Below are 21,295 nucleotides of genomic sequence, written 5' to 3' on the forward strand. Positions count from 1 at the left end.
CTTATATAGGCTCCTATTACCCCCCACCCCCATCCCGATTTTTCACACTTGCTGTCTGGTCACCCTAATACAAGCACATAGTCCATGGCAAATATATTTATCCACAATTCTTAGTCACCGCCAGAATTCAGAAGGTAGAAGGTAGAAGAAAGAAATGGTGGTCATAACCATTGTTAATCACTGGAAGTGACTTGTCTGTTCAGGCAGGTGTCTAAGAGTTGCTAACAGAACTAAGTAGTAAATACCAGCTGAGCTAAAAGGGAGCACAGCTGCATTATTGTCAGGACCTTGAAGAGGGAAAGGAAGCAGGTTGTGAGTAGCCTGGGAAGGGGAAGGTACCTCTTGATTAACTGGCAAAGAGCTGAAGACAGACCGGAAAAAAAGTTTGGGTAGGAACAGGAAGGACAGAAGTGGTTTTAGCAGGGAACATGGGAAAAGTGATAGAAACAGAAGGAGACAGCTATAAGATTACATGGCAAGAGATGCCGCTGCTGACATGTTATCACAAGTTTAATTTTTTTAAAGCTCCAGCTCCTGGAGTCATGGGATTGAGAATCTGAGCTTTCATTTAAAACAAAATGAAGTTCCTATCCCTACAATGTTACAGTGAAAGAGTTGAAGACATGAACTCTAAAGGATCAAAACAAAGCAGCCAAAAAAACCAAAACAAACCCTCCAACATTAGTTGAGACTAACAGTCTCAATTTGGGGGGGTCCCGACTCAAGATTTTGGAATGTGTAGCACTGTTAATACCAAAATGTGCTTCTCCCCAGAAGTATGGGATTAAGTACATCATGGGAGTACAAATGGACAAAATTAATGTAAATATATGGAAATAAATCAAAATTAAGTGCAGGCGGAGGTGTGGGGGGATTAAAATCTGGTTTAAAATCAGCAAGCAGGAAACCTTGATTTAAAATCAATTTTAATCTGGTTTTGCATTTGTACTCAATCTATTTTCCTAAAGAAAGATTCAAATTGGTTGGTACAAACATTAAAGCATGTTGATTGGCAACTAAATATTGCCTCCTGGCTAGCAAAAAGTACCAAACATAATGGTAAGGCAACACTATCTATATTTAAGCAGTTATAAAGGCCAACATATATTTATTCAGATACTCCGTTTTTACATTTTTTTTTTTTTTATGTTATGTTAGAAAACTCAGGAGGGAGGAAGGTTTTTGTTTTTACACTGTGATTTGTGGCAGGCTGCATTTAGGTGGAAACTGGAATTCAATTAAATGCACAAATAGCACTTTGTTTAATTAATAAACAAAATTACCTTAAATATGTTGGACACATTAAAAACATCAAGATGGGTTTTGCATTTAAAAATGATTAATCAAAGAACGCACTAACTGTAGTTAGTGAATTGATTGTTTCAGTCCCTTGACTTCCACCTCCCTTGACTTCAACCTGGCTTCAAAGGCACTTATCCTCTCCCACCTGTTTTTTATTGATAGATAGGAAGAGGAAAAACAAGCTTTCCTGCTTTTCCAATTCCTATTCAATTTCTGAAATTTGAACCAACTAGTCGTCAAGAGAAAATACTCTCTGCACCTACTAACTAAACTGAAGAACAGTATTTAAGGCAAAATCTTTTCTGAAGAAAAGCTGAAAGTGCTTACATTTGGAAAAATGTAAATACCAGCACTCACTCCACTGTAAAGAATGAAAATAGATATTAAATGTCACAATGTCATTTACTGAATTATAGAACTTGAACAGATCTCAAAAGTTAAAGATGTTTTCCTTCGATTCGGTATCTAGTTAAACAGCATCTTTTAACCCACTGAAATTTGAAGGCACAATGATGCAGCCTATTTAAATTAGTACATCATAATAAACTAACGTCTTAAGTATACTTTCAAATAAAATGTGAGGATTTTTTTTTTATTTTTTTTAATTTTTTTAAGAAAATAGGTATTAACAGAATTATTTTTAAAAGGAGTAACTGATTTTTATCCACTTTCAGTGCAGACCTCTGGCTCTTGGAGTGGTGACCATGAGACACCGTGTTGCAAGGGTTGTGTACCCTTACCCTATGGCAATCTGACAGTGCAGACGAGGAGGTGTTCTAATGAATCTCAGAGACAGCTTCATGTTCAGTCTCCAGCAGAGACTGCACTGTCACTAGTGGGGGAAATACCATATCATATGGGCTTGTATTCTAACGGGAATGGTCCAAACTGGTCTGTTTCATATTACCCTTTCAATATGAACAAGAAGCCTATAGAGAGTGTTGCTGATGGAAAGCATGCAGAGCACTAATAAGCACCTTCCAAAAAGTAATTCAAACATTTAGAAGTAACCAACAATTTTCAGCGCTATTAGAAGATTCAAACCAATTATTTAAATCAAGACTTCCCATGAAGTTTCCTAGACAACTTGTTCTGGATATTTTTTGTACTGGCTCAAGTTTTAATAATTGTTTATTCTTCAAAGCTTCACAAGAAGCAAGATTTGCCGTAGTCAGATAATTGAGACCAATAAGTCTGTATCCTACCTTTGGCTCCAGCAGGGACAAGCGACTTCAGGAGATTACCAAAAACCCAGGTTATAAAAGTCTAGCCAGTTACAAAGGGCTTTACCTGCGAGTGGGCCGGGAAAAAATTCCTTCCTGACCCTTGCAATGAATAGCTTACATCCTGGCACGCAATGTGGATTACCTTGACCTTAGCTTATTTAACCACCATCAGGAAATTTACCCAGCTTTTCTTAAAGCCAGCCATGCTATATGAGTGAATTCATGTGCCTGTGAATTCCACAGGTTCAGGAAACCCTAAGTGAAGGCAGAGTCTATTTTTTCCTGATTTTACCAGCTATTAGTGACCTGTTGCTCATTGGGAGATTAAAATGAGACTAAGCACACAATTATACTTTAGATTCAACATACGGAGTCTGAGGCAGCAGCAGCAAGAGCAAGAATTACTTAGACAGTGCTTCAAGTTTTGACTCGGCATTTCAGCTTTAACTTTAAGAAACTTCTGGAAAGCAGCATCTTGGAGGTCACAAGAATCTTCTCTGCTGAAACTGCTCTTAAAATCTTATAGCAACGCTTGGAAGGTTTAGATTTTTATCTGTACGTACTGGTTAACATTAATTTCACTGTACACACATAAAACGACAAAATATTTCCATGAACAACAAACTTATAGATAGGCAAAGAAAGAAAAATGCTGCTTAAGAACTTAATTTGACTTTAAGGATCTTTACTTTTGTCCCAGGAAGCTTTTAATGCCAACTGGCAGAAGGAACAGAGGATCATAGTGGTACAGGGATCCCCTGGATTCACTAAAGGGGGTCATGTAAGGTCTCTACTGAAAGCACGTGTCACAGTGGTCACCATAATCATTGCAAGATGCATGGAAAATATGTAAGCAGTTCTATATGTTGAAAGTTATGTTGCCTAAGCCCTGTAGTTAAAGGCAGGTCACTCACAGGTAGCGTTTCCCAAGACAAACTTCTCCAGACAGGATGTGGGAGATGTTTAGCTTCCTGGTGGACCATTGTGTATCTTACAACGGAAGTGTTAGCATATGGAGTCTAATGCTAATGAAGAGCTTTTGGAGACTTCAGAAGGAAATTTAAAAGGAGGAGGTAAAGAGGGGGCAGCTGTTTTCAGGTGAAGATCAGAAGTCTGTTATCATACATAAGGGGTGTAGAGAGATGCTTTGGCATCCTTCACTCTGTGAGAACAAGCTGCCAGCAGGCTTGATCTTAGGAAAGGGGGAATCTCAGCCATGCTGGCTGAAAGTGCTGAAAAAGTATTTGGGGTAAACTATCCTGTAGGAAACAGGGGAATGTCTTGAGTTAAGTTTAGGTTCTACAAAGCATATTATGATTGTTTTATGTGTAACCATTTGTTTCCAATATTCTTACTTACTATCAGTAGAATATGTGGGTTGTTTTTTTTTTTAAAACAATAAATATATTTAGATTCATACGTTATGCCGAGTGGTGATCCTGAATTGAATATTGTATAACTTGTGTGTACTATTCCTTTGGGAGTAAAAGAACATAGTTCAGCGAAACAGGGACTAGGTATTCCAGAGGGACACTTGGAAGACTTGTGGGTTGCTGTGTGCCTATCGCTAACTTATACAGAGTGAGGCCTGCATGCTTGCATTGTCACAGGCTGGTGGAGTCAGGGAGGTGATCTGCAGCAGGCAGACAAGACTCCCTCACAGCAAGGGCCTCCTCCTGCATCTCCCTATACTTTGATACCAATTAATATACCGTCTCCTCTTAAAATCTTGAAGTGCTGCCAGCCACATCTGGACACCACCTTCTGGGTCTCCTACCTCCGATCTTCAATCCTTCTGTTCTCATTTGATGGGTCCTCCTCCGCTTTTCCACTTTTGGTAAGGATCCTACAGAGATCAGGCCATGATGTCTCCATCACTAAATGACTGTGTCCACAATTTTAATCCCAATGACTCAAGTCAGCACTTCTATTCTTGAGCTGTTTCCGTCCATCCTGTTCCATGTCTCTTTGACAGCTGGCTCAAGGACCTTTGCCATCAACTTGACCAAAACTGAGCTACCAAACTTCCCTTCCAAAAAGTCTTCTCTCTTCCTCCCCACTCCCTTACCACCCTCCCAATATCACCTCTCAATAGCTCAGTGCCACAGTCTGGCAGTACACATCTAGGTCCTATCCAAATATTGCCATTTCTTCTTCCATCGTTTTGAGATCTGTCCTTTACTTTCACATCCATTGTGTGATCTCGTCTAGGCCACAAACACACAACTTTCCTCCAACTTCTGCAGCCTCCACTACAGCTATTCCTAGCAATTTACATTAGATGAGCCCCACTGAACTTTTCACATTGCACTCCGACCTTTTCCTATCTGCTCTCCTATCTCCTGGGTCAGCCTTCATCTGCTGAGTTGTTTCTCTCACAAGAGCCTTCTTCCATTTAGCTCCTTAGAGTGAACACTTCTCCACATTAAAACCTACTATTGGCTTCATGGTAGAAAATTGCCAACTGATAATGGCTAAGATGGTGATCAGTTCGGACAGATTTAATATTTAAAAATAGCCTTGAATCTGCTAGTTCTGCACACAGCTTGTCTATGACCAGATGTTCCGAACATTATAAACCTCTGCCTTCATCCCCAGCCCCCTCTGATCACCCACTTGTTTTAAATTACACTAAGCCCTTTGGTGCAGACTGTCTCCTGTAAGTTTGTACAACACCTAGGACAACAGGGGTGATCTTGATGGGGCCTGATAGTCACTGTAATAAAAGGTTAATAATGGGATAATGGCTACATGTTAGATTTATTACCAGTTTGGTATCTTACATTTTTCTTTGCAGTTGAATGAATGACTCCCAGTCAGCAATAGAAGTATTATAACATTTCAGATTAAACCATGTTCGAATGAGATGCCTCCAAAGTGTGTGGTGGCTATTTCCTTTAGGATAGTTCTGTTTTCTTTATCTTCTCTTCCTGCCTCCATAAATTCATTAAGCCAGTGCAACACTAGAGAACCAACTTAAGTCACAGCATGGTATTAGCAGCAGTTTCCTTGAACCTTTTCACATAACCTGCACATGCAATCTAGTTGTCGGTCTGACCCAGATCAGCATACACATTTCAACAGCTTGCAGCCCCTTTTGCAGTTTCTATTTCTGGAGGGCACCTCCAGTTGCTGAAGGAGGAATATGCTGAGAACATACTAGATCAAATACCAAAATCCTGGTCAAGTTGCAAGGTCTTTTCCCTTTCTGCACCACCCCTAGTTCCCAAACACATACAACTGCACTGATTTGCAAGACTTGCTTAGACACTACAAATCTGAACAGTTCCTGTGACATACTACCTTATCCAGAAGGGCCTGGGGGCCAGTCCTGGTAATACTTTATAGCAGACCTGTCCAGCTACATAAGAGCAGCCCTCCAGACAAAGTCAATTGAACCCATTACCTAAGCAGCAACTATTCTGTATATAAAACACGAAAAGCAGCTCGGACACTTAAACTAGTGTTTCTTGCTCTAAATATTAAGTCAAGTTGTGACTACCTGCAGAAATGTTAGCTTCGAGAAGTGAACTCCCTAGTGCAGGGCTTAGGGTGTGCCAGTGTCAACACGTACTAAGACTGGACTCTTCTTGCCCATGGATTATGTTAAGCCTCCCCCTCTTTTAAATTTAATGTTATATTACAGTAACAAAGCCCTGGTCTGCAAGATGCTCTTTGAGTTACACAACCCTGCCCCCCACAAAGCTTGCAGTACAAGCAAGCCTAGGTCAAAATATCAAACTCAAAGGAAGCCTCTTTGGATTGTTGTACGTATTTCAAGAGAACAGAATCAGTTTTGCCAGCTATCATAGTAAAATAGGGTGTGTGCAATATATCCATATTCTGGTAATCTGCATCTGCTGTGTTTCTCCATAAATGAGATTGTGTATGTGGCACAAATCCAGAGTTTTAAGGGAGATTTAATACTTCATGCTAAGAGAAAGTGACCGGACAAGTAACTGTACAGTCTGGCAGAGATCTAACTATGCTTTTTTCTCCCCTCACAAGGGATTTGTTTCCACCCACTGTAATTCACCAGGAAAGCGAAACATACTTTGGGGGAAGAAGGGAAATCTGACCACTTACACAAAGTTTAAACTAGTTTAAAAACGTTCACTGGACTGCAGACCGCATAGTGTGGAGTCATTTTCTCTTTGAAGTATCTGATACTCTTCAGAAATCCCAGGTTTCCGAGTCTTCATATACTAGCATTATAGCAATTCCCTTGGAGCGTGCACCATACCAGCACATCAATAACTTACAGTTCTAACACATATGTAGACCAAAGGTCTTTCTAGAGAAAAAAGTTAAGCTTCCCAACACCCATCCAAGTTTGTCAGAAGAATAGTCCCACTAAGTATTCACATTCATCCTCAAGCCATTTGAGCATGCATTTGTCAGCAGCAGAAATAGACCACCTAGAGTGGGCTGCTCTTCTCAAGTTTAAAAATGGGGTCCTCATAGCAACATATGCTGAATACCCAGCCTACAGGAATCCAATTAATTCATCGGCATTTGAATATCTGACATCACTCTAACGCAGGGGTTCTCAAACTGGGGGTTGACACCCCTCAGGGGGGCATGAGATTATTACACGGGGGGCAAGAGCAGTCAGCCTCCACCCCCAAACTCCACTTCGCCTCCAGCATTTATAATAGTGTTTAATATAAAAACTGTATTTTTAATGGGGGGCAGGAGGGAAGAGAGAGAGAGAGAGTCACACACAGAGGCTTCCTGTGTGAAAGGGGTCACCAGTACAAAAGTTTGAGAATCGTTGCTTTAACTTCAGAAGAGGCACTTGTGTCAGACTGCAAATTGTGGCAGCCCAAAATGGATTTGGGACTAGCACAAAGGCAGTCTGAGAAGTAGCATCCATTATACAAATATCCTGGTAAGTAGTGATGGGAAGTGCATCATACAAAGTTTTGATGAACTACAGCGAAGAAGTTACATTGTTGAGTATGGTCTTTAAAATTGGGATGACCCTACATTCCGAGTGTTACTAATGCCTACTCGCCCAGACTTAAAACATGCATGCATACATTAGTGTCCTTTTCAGAAGGTTCTCTAATGATTTTTTTTTAAAAAAACCCATCAAGGAGGAACACCCACTTCCGATAAGAAATTAAGGAAAGCCAAGTGACCTGAGAGAGAGAAGTGGCTTTCCCAACAAGGTCAGGGACCTACCTCTGATGCACTGTCAAAGCTATCTGTTCAGTTGATTTCAGAGACGGAACTACAAACAAAGCCACCACACCTCTGAATGGTCACATAATAAACCATCTCTCTCCTGCCCCACCTATGGATGCTCAGTATTGTTTTAGCCCATTAATGCCACTTACCAAATCAATCAGGTCACTGAGGTTTTTCTCTATCTGCTGGGGAGGCAGACGCCTCATTAAATCCAAGGCACAATCCAGCTGCTGGTCACTCTGGGGAAAGAAGAAAAATTGGTCACTTGCAACTAGTGCAGAAAAGTAGTGTGTGTTCAGTCTATGAATGCAGACAATGTATCACAGCTAAACAAAAAAAAGAGAAGCACTTCAGTTGCTTTCCATCACAATACTGTTCTACATATGGCTAGAGGATTTGGCTCCAGTTGCAAAGAGTGTGTCACCTTTTAACTATGTATATATATTTAAAATAGAATTTAGTAACCTCTGGTGATACCAGACAACTAACTTCATTCATATTATACTGCATGAGTTTCCTACAGTACAAGGACTTACTTCTGCATTACTAAATATGGCATTAAAAAAAGCAGATGCAAAGGAGCCTACTTTTGAGTCTTCCTGTTCAGATCTTTAGAATCATGGGTTTCCTCCAAGTGGCAGCTAATGCTACTGCAAGCTAACAAGACTTCAGCCACCACATTAGGTTAGGGCTTAAAATGCTTATCAGGGACAAGTTCAAGTTCCACGCTAACCACAGCTGACTACCATTCACTAACGGCTTCCTATCCAAGTGCAGTAGACACTTATCAGGGCTCCATCAATAAATCTAGTACACCAGTTCTTTTCATTTTTTTTAGAAGACACTAATGTACCGAAACTGACCAAGAAGGTGAAGCAGAAAAGGTACGAAGGCCTGCTTGATATTATTCTAAGTCAAAATAGGCCAAACAGCCTAAAATTTGCCCAGATCATAGATATAGATATCTGTGGAAATAGTTGGCCTTGCCTTGACCCCTGTGCATGACAATACAGAAGACATTACACAGATTAAGCCAACATACTATGACACCTCTGCATCTTGAGGTAATAGATTAAAGCCCTGTTAGAACCCTTCATTACCCTCCTTTACTAATGAAAATATAGGTGTTCATCAGTCCAGATACACATGCATCCTTTGTATGGAGTCTGCAATTTAACTGGCCTGAGAGAAAACCCTGACAGAGTTGTGGATCTCCTTCAGTAGATTGGTTAGCCATTGTGTGTTCCAACACGGCTTTGTGTGGTTTATCGGGTAACACCATAGTATACACTATTTAAACTGTGGACGCACAAAATATCTAAATAAGAAATACAGCAAGAAATACATAGGCTGCTCCTTATCCAAAAGGTAGAATGAGACTAGATGCAACCAGGCATTCTTTGTCAGACAGCAGCACAAAAACACCCCTCTTGTTCTCAAAACATCCCTGTCTTCTACAGTGATTTTTCTCCATATTACCTAGTTGTATTTATTGGCACTTTACACATCAGTTACATAGAAAAACAAACCATGTCCTAATTTAGGCCTTAAGTAGAATCAGCATTTCATCACTTGTGCCAGACAAATGCAAGCCATGCATAGGGTTTAGGATTGGATACGGAGATACAAGAGTTGCAGAAATCAGAGGTCTCTGCCGTGTTTACTCTTTAGTGTATGTGTTTTCAGGATTAATCTCCAAGGGGGGGGGGGGGGCAGAGAGGAAACACTTCACAGTACAGTAAGCGGAGGCACAATTCATTACAAGAAACCAGAAACTTCTAATGCTTTTTAGCGGTTAGAGTCATCCTTCTCCATTGCAATGCAAAAGCGACGAAATACCACATCATTAAAATGACCCTTCCAATTTATCCAATTCCTCTATTTAACTAATGCCATAGATATTAATTTGTGATGAATAAAGTTTATCTGCAGCCACACTCAAGTGTGCCCTTTATTTCAGAACATTTCTGCAACAGTAGGTTCACCAGCTGTACCCTGTTCCTGCCATATCCTCAAACATATACTTCTTACTAGTAGGCACGCATCAGTAGAAGATGCAGCACTGTACAAGCTATATCCAGTGGCATCAGAGGTAATCTCAACACCACTTTTGCTCATATTTTGGTTCAGCAGGTCATAATTCCACTGAACTGTAGAATAGGCTGGTTTTCATTTTTATCAAGCATTTCCAGCCTCACCTTACATTGCTCTTAGTTTTCTCTCTCTATTGCTGTCCCCAAACCCACAGAGTTCCCATTCTCCAAGAGTGTCTTGACTATTTAAGTAACTGAGTTAACAGTACTAGAGGACCCGCAATACCTTAGGAGGGAACCAGGAAGCGTTTCCTTTCTGCTACAGCAGCACCCTAGCAATTAGGAAGGAACGGAGCTCCAAATTTAGCAGACAGTTACTATGCTCTGCAAATAAATAAAAATAAAAAAATCCACCCCTCTATCCATAGCGTTCACTATCAAAAGAAGCGCTAGCTATTTTATGCTGTTTTTATAAACCTCCAACAATCCTGCTGCATATGACTGTTCTTTAGCTGAAGTTAAAGCTGATTAGAGATTGCTCTGTGAGGTACAAATTCAGCTTCCAAAGAGCATTTCACCATATCAGTGTTAGTGCTTTTGAAAATTTTACCCTAAAAATCTAAGTCCCATTTTCAAAAGCGATTGATGTGTGCCTAAGTTCCACTAAAAGCCAATGGCGAGTAGTTTGCGAGAAGAGGGAATGTTTCCAAGCTAACCAATTAGAGGAATTATGCCATCTTACTTGACAAGTGGGAGACTAATAAAACAGATTTGCTTTTCATTATGAACTTAAGTCTTCAGACAATCAAGGCTAGGGCACTACAAATCTAGTTAAACTAGGCTGGCTATGGGGTTAACTGGACAAATCAGATTGCCAGACAAGGATTCAGAAACTCACAAAAGACCCCAGGATGCTCCTATTTCTTATTGTTGGGATTTTCAGAGGATCTTGAGTTAGGCATCCAATTACAATTAAAATAAATGGGATTTAGGCATTTAAATCCCTTAGGCTCTTCTAGAAATCCCAACCTCTACCTTCACTGAGAGCAAACTGATATAACTAAAAGGAATATGGGATTACATTTTAAATGTTTCCCCTCTAAGAGAAGAGAAGGGTGTTCTGTTAATGGAATAATACTTTATTACCATTTATAAACAGGTTGCACTAATGCAACAAAATGGGATTGAGAAAAATATACACAAGGGGAATCTATTTGGCCACTTCATACTTGTTCTTTCAAAATAGTAGGGTCTATAAGTCAATCACGATGAAACACTGCATACTGGGAGATGTAGTTTCCACCTGTGTTACAGAGAAAATGGAGCAGATTTCACCTGCCATTATTTAAGTTACAGTATCCAGCTCTAGGTCTACAAATTGCAAATGTGGCCCTGCCATCAGTTAAATCACTTGTTTTAAGTAGCAACTCTGGGATTTGAGTTGAACACATGGACTTCCTACAGAAAGCCTGATTTCCGCCTTGAATAATGAGAATATGGTAACTAGACTGGAATGCTAGAACATTAAATGTTATTGATACTAGGTATGCTTGTAAATTATGCAAGTAATAGACATAGTCAGATATTTATTGTGAACTCCAGTCACTATGCTGGTCTGTTTCAAGAGGATTTGTTCACAGAACAAGGAACTCACATCACACAGAAGGGAAGCACATGGACAGTGATCACTTCCCATCCCTTCAGTATTAAGGAACAAGCCCTTGCTCTTCAGATGGCAAACATAGCAAGAAAAACCCAGTAATCTAGAGCAGCCCACTATCTTTCAATGAAGAAAAACAAAAGGTTGAACGGTCCAGTATGTCTTCTTGCTGCTTTGCAGGAAAAGTTTTTTGGCTTTATGGTTTATAGATCCACACTTCACATATGAGGAAGAAAAACCAACAATCACACATGTCACTGCTTCACCACAGGTACAAGATGTTTTTCCCAAGACTACACGAGAGCTTCATTTGTCTAAGTAGATAAACCTCTAACAGTGCCTTCCAGCAAGGAATCAGAGAAACTGAAACAATATACTTTTCACATCTCCATTATGCAAGCATATCCAGGCCATAGACAGAGGAAAGTCTTGAGAAGAATGGTATGAAATTCTCTTCTCTACAGTTACACAGATTACAAAACCTAAAAAGATATACAATAGAAAGTGGCACCTTACAGACTAACAAATTTATTTGGGCATGGGCTTTCATAGGCTAAAACCCACTCCATCAGATGCATGCAGTGGAAAATACAGTAGGAAGATATAGATACATACACAGAGAACCTGAAAAAATGGGTGTTGATATACCAACTGTAATGAGACAAATCAATTAAGGTGGGCTATTATCAGCAGGAGAAAAAAAAGATTTTTGTAGTGATAATCAGGGTTGCCCATTTCAAACAGTTGACAAGAAGGTGTGAGTAACAGTAGGGGAAAATTAGCATGGGGAAATAGTTTTTCCTTTGTGTAATGACCCATCCACTCCCATGGCTACCACTCTGAAACCTGTCACAATAGGAAGGGACATCCATTCCAAATACTGTTAAATGGGTGTCTTGCTATGACATTACAGCCCTAGAATTCATTTCATTCCTTTTACCATTCAGAAAGAGGAATACACTCTTTCACCAAGTTGCTGATCTTAAGCATCTAGCTTGCTAAGAGGTTCCCAATTTTTTTTCCATGAAACCCACCTGTATAGTTGCAATAGACGCTGTGGCCCACAACTAACATGAGTCCATCATGGAGAGGGGCCCCACAGGACATGTGCAGCCCCTTGCCTCAGCAGGGACCAAGGCCAGCAAGAGAGCAAATCAGCCAAGCAGATGCCACAGCTAGCCCCCACTGACACCCTCAACCTCGACAATCCGCTGAATGCCTTGAGCTCATCACGTGGCAGCCCTCCCCCAGTCACCCACTCAGCCACCCTGGAACACCTCACAAGCTCCCCCTGCCCAGGAACAAAGGAAGGGTTTGGGGACCACCACTGCCGGTCAGAGACAGGTGCTCGGGCCAGCCCAGACATTACCTTGATGGTCCCAATCACAACAATGTCAAGGCCTGGTTGGGCCATGGGGCTGATACTCCAGCTGGCCTGACAGCCCCAGATTGCAGAGTGAAGTTGCTTTGAGCAGGAACAGCCACGAACTCTTCAGCGACCCTGGGAGCTGCCACCTCTCAGGGCTGGCCCCTTGTCCTTTCCCTCCGCCTACTGCCTGATGAAGGTGATTCACCCTCTGCTGCCCGCCAGGGATGCTAGGTTCCTCCAGCCCTGGGCGGGCCCCCCCCCCCCGCATCACTGGCTGCCACTCTGCCCACCTATACGGTTTGGGGGCAGCAATGCCCCCCCAACTCTGCATATAGTGGCCCACCCAGGACAGTCACAGCCCACCTTTGGGATGTGGCCCACAGTTTGGGAACCCCTGAGCTAAAGGACACCTTTTCTCTAGTTTAAATTGACATTTAACAAATGGGTCCAACTTCTCAACTCAACAGTGGAATCTACTATAGCTGACAAGTTGAGAGTTGTCTGGTTTGGTTCTCTTCCATTCTTCACATTTAAAGAAATCAATTTGCTTTCCCCTCCTAACCTCTCAATCCCTAGAGGAAGATACTGTTTAGATGGCCTATGAATGCCCAGCTCCAGCAGCCAACCCCAGGCAGGGGATCCTTCTAACCAAGTATTGTCTTTACCTCCCACTCTCTCATGTCAAGGGAGGAAAAGTGGCACATGGTTGCAAGGTCATGCTCCTCACTTAAGGATCGTGGGAATGCTTAAAGAAGTGCTTGTTCCTGCTCTGCCAGCTGGAATTGTTTAATAGGCAGCTAGAAAACTAGGGAGAGGCCACACTAAATAACATCACTAAAGAAGTGACTCCTAAAGTAAGCGTTTTACCATGTGACTGGATTTTGGAATAAGTATATTGAGTAAAGTAACGTCCATACTGTCTGCAATTTGTGGATTAAGGGTATGGACCCATCTGTTTGATAGCAATGAATTGTAATGAAGATGTGTTTTAACAGACACGCGCAAGTTGTTTATTTAGCGCAGGGCTTCTCAAGGGAGAGACAGCACGCACATGTGCAGACTAGCAAAAATGGTTATGGGTAAAGGCACAATGGTATCAATTATCCAGTGCAGAATATTAGAATACAGTGCATTCAGTCGACAGATCTGATTTTCCAGATTAAAGAGTGAAAGTAACCCAGCAAGGCAGTTAAGGAATACTATTGTAGTGGGTCCACCTGTTTACTTATATATATATATATATATATATATATATATATATCCAAAAATGCACCATTTAAGACAGGGGTCTCAAACTTGCGGCCCCTGTGCCATCTGCAGCCCGCGAACCTCCCCAATGTGGCCCATGGGGCTCCAGCAGTTTTGGGGCCAGGTCTCTCCCTTGGCCCCACCTGCCACCCCCGGGCGCTCCCCCACCCCAAGTGATTTACAATGGCCCAGGGAGTGCAGCGGAGCTGAGTGGCATCTGCCTGCTCGCTCCACTGGCTGCTGGCCCCTCCCTCTGGCCCCAGGACAGGGATGAACTGTGCCTCCACGCTCTGCCCGCGCCCCAAGCACCCCTGCGGCCAATGGGAAGCTGGGGGGTGGAAGCCCCCACCCTGCCCCACCTTGGAGCCCCAGGTAAGCACTGTGCCCCCTGACCCCCTCCCAGAGCCTGCACCCACACACCCCCTCCTGCCCCCAAACTCCCAGAGCCTGCACCCCAATCCTCTACCCCACCCAAACTCACTCCCAGAGCCTTAGGCAGGTGGGGGGGGGAAGTTTTGGGGAGTGGGTTCTAGGTGGCATGAGTGACATCATTGGCCCGCTGGGAGGACTTGAAGACTGGCACTGGCCCTAAGGTAAACTGAGGTTCAGACCCCTGATTTAATTCTCATTCCCTCTTAAGTTTAGATGCTTTGCCAGCAGACTTTGTAAATATTACAGGCTTGTTACAAATGTTTTTCATCACTCACATCAGCCACACTTTCAGAGGCTCAATCACCTGTACATCTACCAGTGTGATTTATGCCATCATATGCCAGCAATGCCCCTCTGACATGTACACTGGCCAAACTAGACAGTCTCTACATAAAAGAATAAATGGACACAAATCAGACGTCACGAATTATAACATTCAAAAACCAGTCAGAGAAAACTTCAATCTCCCTGGTCACTTGATTAGACATAAAAGTCGCAATACAACAACAGAAACTTCAAAAACAGACTCCAACGAGAGACTGCTGAATTGGAATTAATTTGCAAACTGGATACCATTAAATTAGGCTTGAATAAAGACTGGGAGTGGATGGGTCATTATACACAGTAAAACTATTTCCCCATGCTTATTCCCCCCCCCCCCACTGTTACTCACGCCTTCTTGTCAACTGTTGGAAATGGGCCATCCTGACCATCACTACAAAAGGTTTTTTCCCCCCCTCCTGCTGATAATAGCTCACCTTAACTGATTACTCTCATTATAGTTGGTATGGCAACACCCATTTTTTCATGTTCTCTGTGTATATATCTATATCTTCCTACTGTATTTTCCACTGCATGCACCCGATGAAGTGGGTTTTAGCCCACGAAAGCTTATGCTCAAATAAATTTGTTTAGACTAAGGTGTCACAAGTACTCCTCGTTCTTTGTTTCTTTCAGTGTTTTCTATGCTGTCATGGCATTTCCCCTCTTCGGCACAGAGAAAATGGCTTGGCCTTCCTTAATGTCACCACTTTAGAAACAAAAGGTTTCCGAGTCAGTTACACATATTGACATCCTGCTGTCTAAGTGTCTTACATTTACGCACATTCCTATGGAGAAATAGCATTTCGGTCACAAAAAATCTTTGATCCTTTTGAAGTATGAAGAAAAAGGCTTTTCAAACAAGACGGACATGAAGGGTACAGGTGGAGAGAAAGGTTTCATGTTTAGCCCACGAAAGTTTATGCCCAAATAAATTTGTTAGTCTCTAAGGTGCCACAAGTACTCCTCGTTTTATGTTAATTAAGGTTTCTGATCCAAGTCTTCATCATGTCATATCGCCTCTTAAAATTTGCCTTGTCCATTACATTTTGGCCACAGATAATATCAAAAAAGCACTAAGATTGAACCTCAAAATATGACACTTTTGAAATGGATATCAAAATGCTCTGGTACCATTTTGCAGATGTTGCTGATCTGCTGTTAAAAAACCCTGCTTATGTCTGTCAGAATTAAGAGGTGCATTGAACTAGGCAGGTTTTGTAGAGCCACCACTTTGTTTCAGAATTCCACTCCAGTTAAAGTGCACAGGGAAGCAAGCAGACTGCCTGTGATGTTTGCCTACACAGGTGCACGAACTGTGTTTAATGATGCTATAAATGGTGGTGGTGACGGCACATGTACCCTTCAGATGGTGAGGAAAGTTGCTTTTATTATCCTTTTTTACATTAGTGAATTGGCAAGTGAGACTCCAAGGGCTGCTCATGGACACCATGAAAGTGGAAAATCTTCACAACCTCTGTATGAAGAGGAGAAAGGAGTTCTCTGGGGACTATCAATATGTGGTGTCAATCTGATTATTCTATATTTGACCAGGGGCAGAGTTTAGGAAATCTAAATAAGCTTATTTCCATACTGTCCATCTTCCCTGGATTTCCATTTTCACTTAAGGAGAAAATAAAGTTAGACATTAACAGGAATCGCATCTTAAAGATTCAAATCAGATGTCAAGAATTATAACATTCATAAACCAGTCGGAGAACACTTCAATCTCTCTGGTCACGCAATCACAGACATGAAGGTCGCTATCTTAAAACAAAAAAACTTCAAATCCAGACTCCAGCGAGAAACTGCTGAATTGGAATTCATTTGCAAATTGGATACTATTAATTTAGGCTTAAATAGAGACTGGGAGTGGCTAAGTCATTATGCAAGGTAGCCTGTTTCCTCTTGTTTTTTCCTACCCCCCCCCCCCAGATGTTCTGGTTTAACTTGGATTTAAACCTGGAGAATGGTCAGTTTAGATGAGCTATTACCAGCAGGAGAGTGAGTTTGTGTGTGTATGGGGGTGGGGGGGATGTGAGAAAACCTTGATCTATGCAGGAAATAGCCCGACTTGATTATGTAAAGAGCTGTCACTTTGGATGGGCTAGCACCAGCAGGAGAGTGAATTTGTGTGGGGGGGTGGAGGGTGAGAAAACCTGGATTTGTGCTGGAAATGGCCCACCTGTTGATCACTTTAGATAAGCTATTAGCAGCAGGACAGTGGGGTGGGAGGAGGTATTGTTTCATGATTTCTGTGTGTATATAAAGTCTGCTGCAGTTTCCACGGTAAACATCTGATGAAGTGAGCTGTAGCTCACGAAAGCTCATGCTCAAATAAATTGGTTAGTCTCTAAGGTGCCACAAGTACTCCTTTTCTTTTTGCGAATACAGACTAACACGGCTGTTCCTCTGAAATCTAGAAATCTAGAGACCTCATCTTTAGATACAGGGAGGTACATAAACTCCTACTCAATACTCACTGAGTGGTGATTAGTCACTATCTCTTCGCCCTCCCCCCCAGTGGGGGCTGCAAATTGAGTCAAGCTCTTTGAGGTTGCAGGACTTAATGAGTTTAGTATTTCCTGGATGAAGTACAAATAGTAGAAGACTGCCTCATGTCAAGTAATGACTCCTGTGGAGGAGGAGGGGGTGCTGAGGAAAATTCTAAATGAAGTTTTATTACAACTCAAATCACTGAAGGATTTAGCAATCATAGGAACCTCAAAGACATTATTGAGAACATTAGGTTAGATTAAAGCTCCTTTAATAAGTTTCCTGTAAAGATGTTTTGCTATCTAGGATCTTCTCCTGAGAATCTGTTTTAAGTGCTGTCTTACAGAAGAGAATGCCAATAATAAATTTAAGGTAAGTCTATAGAAGTAGTTAATGTTTGTTTAGTTTCCTTCTGTATCTGGTATTCTTTTCAGTCTTCCCCTGTCACCCTGCTTATTTCCAGAATAGAAGCCCTCTGCCAAGACTCACATTAATTGAAGTTGCAATGAAGTAACTATCAAAAATGTAATGCCTGCTAAATCCTACTGCTATTTTCAGAAATACCATTCACCCTGTCTTTACTGGTATTTATGCTACCATTAGGACCCCATGTATACAAAAACAGGGTCAGAAAAAGGAGTCTCACTGCAGTCATAAGTGAGGATACAGATTGCACAGATCACATTGCACAAAAAGCATTATGGTTTCCCTGATTCTTTTCAAAGAGATTTTACCCTCAACAGCAATTTGACCAACACCAGTTAATATTTGGCAAGGATACAGTAAGTTGCTAGTATCCTAGAATCAGCAAGAGTTACTTAAGAACAAACCACCCTGCATCAGTAAACTCCAGCTCTAATGCAGCTGTTCAGGCTTTGCAGCAAGATGTGCATTGGCAGCCTCCCAAGCATGAGCACTATACCTAATTTGTATTATAATTTACATACAGTTTTAAATCAGAGACAAATGCGGGTATTTGTAGAGCCAAGACATGCACTTGCAGACCTCAAAGCATCAATGGCAAAACTGTTAACACTTCTCAGAAATCAGCTTAATGAATTGTCTGATTTAGTTTTTAGGTGGTCACTCAGTATGGAATGTAGACTTCAGTTTGCTCCATGAAGAAATGAAAGACTGTTCAAATGTTTTCAAGGAAAATTGCACAAATGGCTACAGTAGAACCTCAGAGTTACAAACAACTTCCATTCCTCAGGTGTTTGTAACTCCGAACAAAATGTTATGGCTGTTCTTTCAAAAGTTTAAACTGGACATTGGCTTAATACAGCTTTGAAACTTTATTATGCAGAAGAACAATGCTGCTTTTAACCATCTTAATTTAAAGGAACTCTTTCTGTGCTTGTTTCATTTACCTTGTCAACTTTTTTTTTTTAAACTTTCCTCTTTAGTAGTTTATGTTTAACAGTTCTGTACTTATTTGCCCCCCCTCTTTTTGGGGGGAAGGGGGGTGAGGGGTTCCTGCTGCTGCCTGATTGCATACTTCTGGTTCCAAATGAGGTGTGTGGTTGACCACTCAGTTCATAACTCAGGTGTTTGTAACTCTGAGGTTCTACTATATCTTCCACAAGTAAATGCCATTACCTGCATGTACAGAAAGTCAAAAGGTGCATTCACAAGATTTGGAGACCAGCCCACTGCAAGTCAGATTAGTTGAGCTTTGGTCTGTGCCTCTTCAGATTCAGAAAGTAGGTTTACAGACGCACTGAGTTCTGTCCCTTTGACAGACTAATCTTTTATTTAAGAACCTAAGGGCTTCTGAGAAATCTGAAAGGTTTAAGGTCTGTAGACACGGACATGCCACCTGTGGGGAGGCAAAAGATACCTACAGTACCTCCACAGGCTGCACAGCACTGGTTGTTCGCTTAACTCTGCTTTCATGCCTCCTGCCAGTTAGGCTACATTATTGCTGAGCATGAACAGAATTAGTCTATTCAAACAAAAATAAAACTAGAGTTAGTTTCAGTCCTCTATTGTAAAAAGCCTCCAATCTAGCTACCAGAGAAGCAATTATTTGGGCTACCTATGTCAGTGCTAAGTAGTAGGCTTTCCCTAATTTAATCCCTTCCGGTAAACAGGCCTTTTACACTGCACTAATTTTCTAAATTAGACTACAGAGCCTATGATAGGACACTCCTAGTATAGGCATATCAGCAACTGAGGGGCAGGGCAGAGCAATACTGCTTTAGGAGATCTTTGGGTGATCTGAAAGTGACAGAAATAGCTTGGATTTCACTCAGACTCAGCTGCATCCTGTAATGAAACTGGTTAATTATTTGGCTGCACAGTCCCCCTCCAGCTGGATACACCTGGTAGGTCAGTAAATTGGTTTCACTGGAATATCAATTCACCATTCACAATTTTGCTCAAGGTGCCTAGATACCAAGCAAGTATTCATAATTGCAATACAGAAGCAAGATTAATGAAGTTCTTAACAGCAAGAAGGCCTTAAAATGGTTTGGTTTTATTAGAAGCCAAATTTTAAATATTTACAGGAACCTAAGATACAAATTGCACCTCATTCAAAATTAAACATAGAAGTTGCTGGTTGCACAGAGACACCAGGCAGAAAGTTGGTTTGGTCATACATGTCCATGAGACACCCCAAGTGACCACACTTTATCCAGCAATACTGTCATTTTGACAGTCATATTGAGAAAATTTAAGTCTTCAACAGTTTTCAAACGCAATGATTCATTCTAGAGAGTTTCTAGGAATATTCTTTCATGTGTGCCACAAATACCTCACAAAGAACTATAATAATGTTTCAGTCTAGTTAAGCCACTAGTCCCATCATATTCAAGTACAATTTGATTGGGACCAAACCATGTTTCTGTGACACACTGCAATACGTGTGGAGTACAGAACTAGCCCAGTTCCTAACACATTTCAGCTCCATTTACGCTGCAAAGCTCCTTTCCCCAATCCCCCTATGATAGTATGTGTATACTAGGGATGTAAATATCATTTAAAAAGTTAACTGTTTAAACTATTAAAAATATGTCATTTAAATGGTTAGCCCATTAAGGGACTGGCTGGCGTGGGGCTGCTGGGGCCAGCCATCCAGCGCATGGTTAATGGTTAAGGCGGGTTAACCAGTAAGATTAATACTTACCGGTTCACCTTTTACATCCCTAATGCATACTGGCATTTTAATCCTCCATTGTGGACTGAGCCTAGATCTATCCAAACTAGGTTTTAAGAGTAGCCCAGAAGATCATTTTAAGAACTATTGTGTTCTCTCCACATAGACTTGTCTAACACAGCCTAGGCAATTTTAAATGCCAACACCATTTAATCCCCAATGTAGATAAATCAGTTTCCAAAGCAACATTTCTGAAAAAGGCAAGGTGTTAGAAAACTCTACTTATCTTCAAGGACCAGGAATACTCAACCAACAGGTGGTTTATTTATTTTAAAAGTTGCAGACCTGTTCTCTAGGTTGCAAGTCAAGTGATTTCAAGTCTGTTCACCCCATTTGAGCTCTGGATTACTATTTTCCAGCTTTGTTGTGCCAACACCAAAGGTTTTGTGTTTTTAAGTTAAATGATACACTCTACTTCTCAACTAGCCTGTCTTTTTAATCCTAGCCAACTCTCAGGGCTCACAGGTAAAAGACATTTGCTGCTCCCTTTTGAAAATGACGTATAGGAGAAGAACTACTGTTAAGAGAATTTCAGCCAAAGGAATGTTTACTGCCATCTCTGTACAATAAGTAATATTCAGTGGTTTCTGTTAAACTGTAGAACTCCCAATTCCTCCACCTCCTTCCATTCCCTCTATGGCAACAAGATGCCATGGAGGTTAGCTTTTCAGGCAAGTAGGGAGGGAAGGTGCTCAATCAGAGTACTACATAAAAATTCCATTAACTTTACCATATCCCCAGTAGTCTATTCCCTACCTCTAATATAATTTCTCCATGGCATCCATTCAAGTATTCTGCCAGATACTATCAAGGGTCATTTTTAACGACCACTTACAAGTGTGCTATCCATTTCCC

General features: G+C 41.3%; 1 protein-coding gene across 3 annotated transcripts in view; it reads right to left on the minus strand.

Moving 5' to 3' along the window:
* The window catches only part of CAPZB (capping actin protein of muscle Z-line subunit beta), a 110,131-nt gene that overhangs the window by 71,174 nt on the left and 17,662 nt on the right, over positions 1 to 21,295 (minus strand). For all 3 annotated transcript variants that reach the window (XM_073316784.1, XM_073316785.1, XM_073316782.1), the window contains exon 2: positions 7,871 to 7,960. In XM_073316784.1, the coding sequence (XP_073172885.1) occupies positions 7,871 to 7,960 (90 nt within the window). The remainder of the gene's footprint in view (positions 1 to 7,870; positions 7,961 to 21,295) is intronic.

This window comes from Lepidochelys kempii, chromosome 18 (genome assembly GCF_965140265.1).
Source record: "Lepidochelys kempii isolate rLepKem1 chromosome 18, rLepKem1.hap2, whole genome shotgun sequence".
NCBI classification, from domain to species: Eukaryota; Metazoa; Chordata; order Testudines; family Cheloniidae; genus Lepidochelys; species Lepidochelys kempii.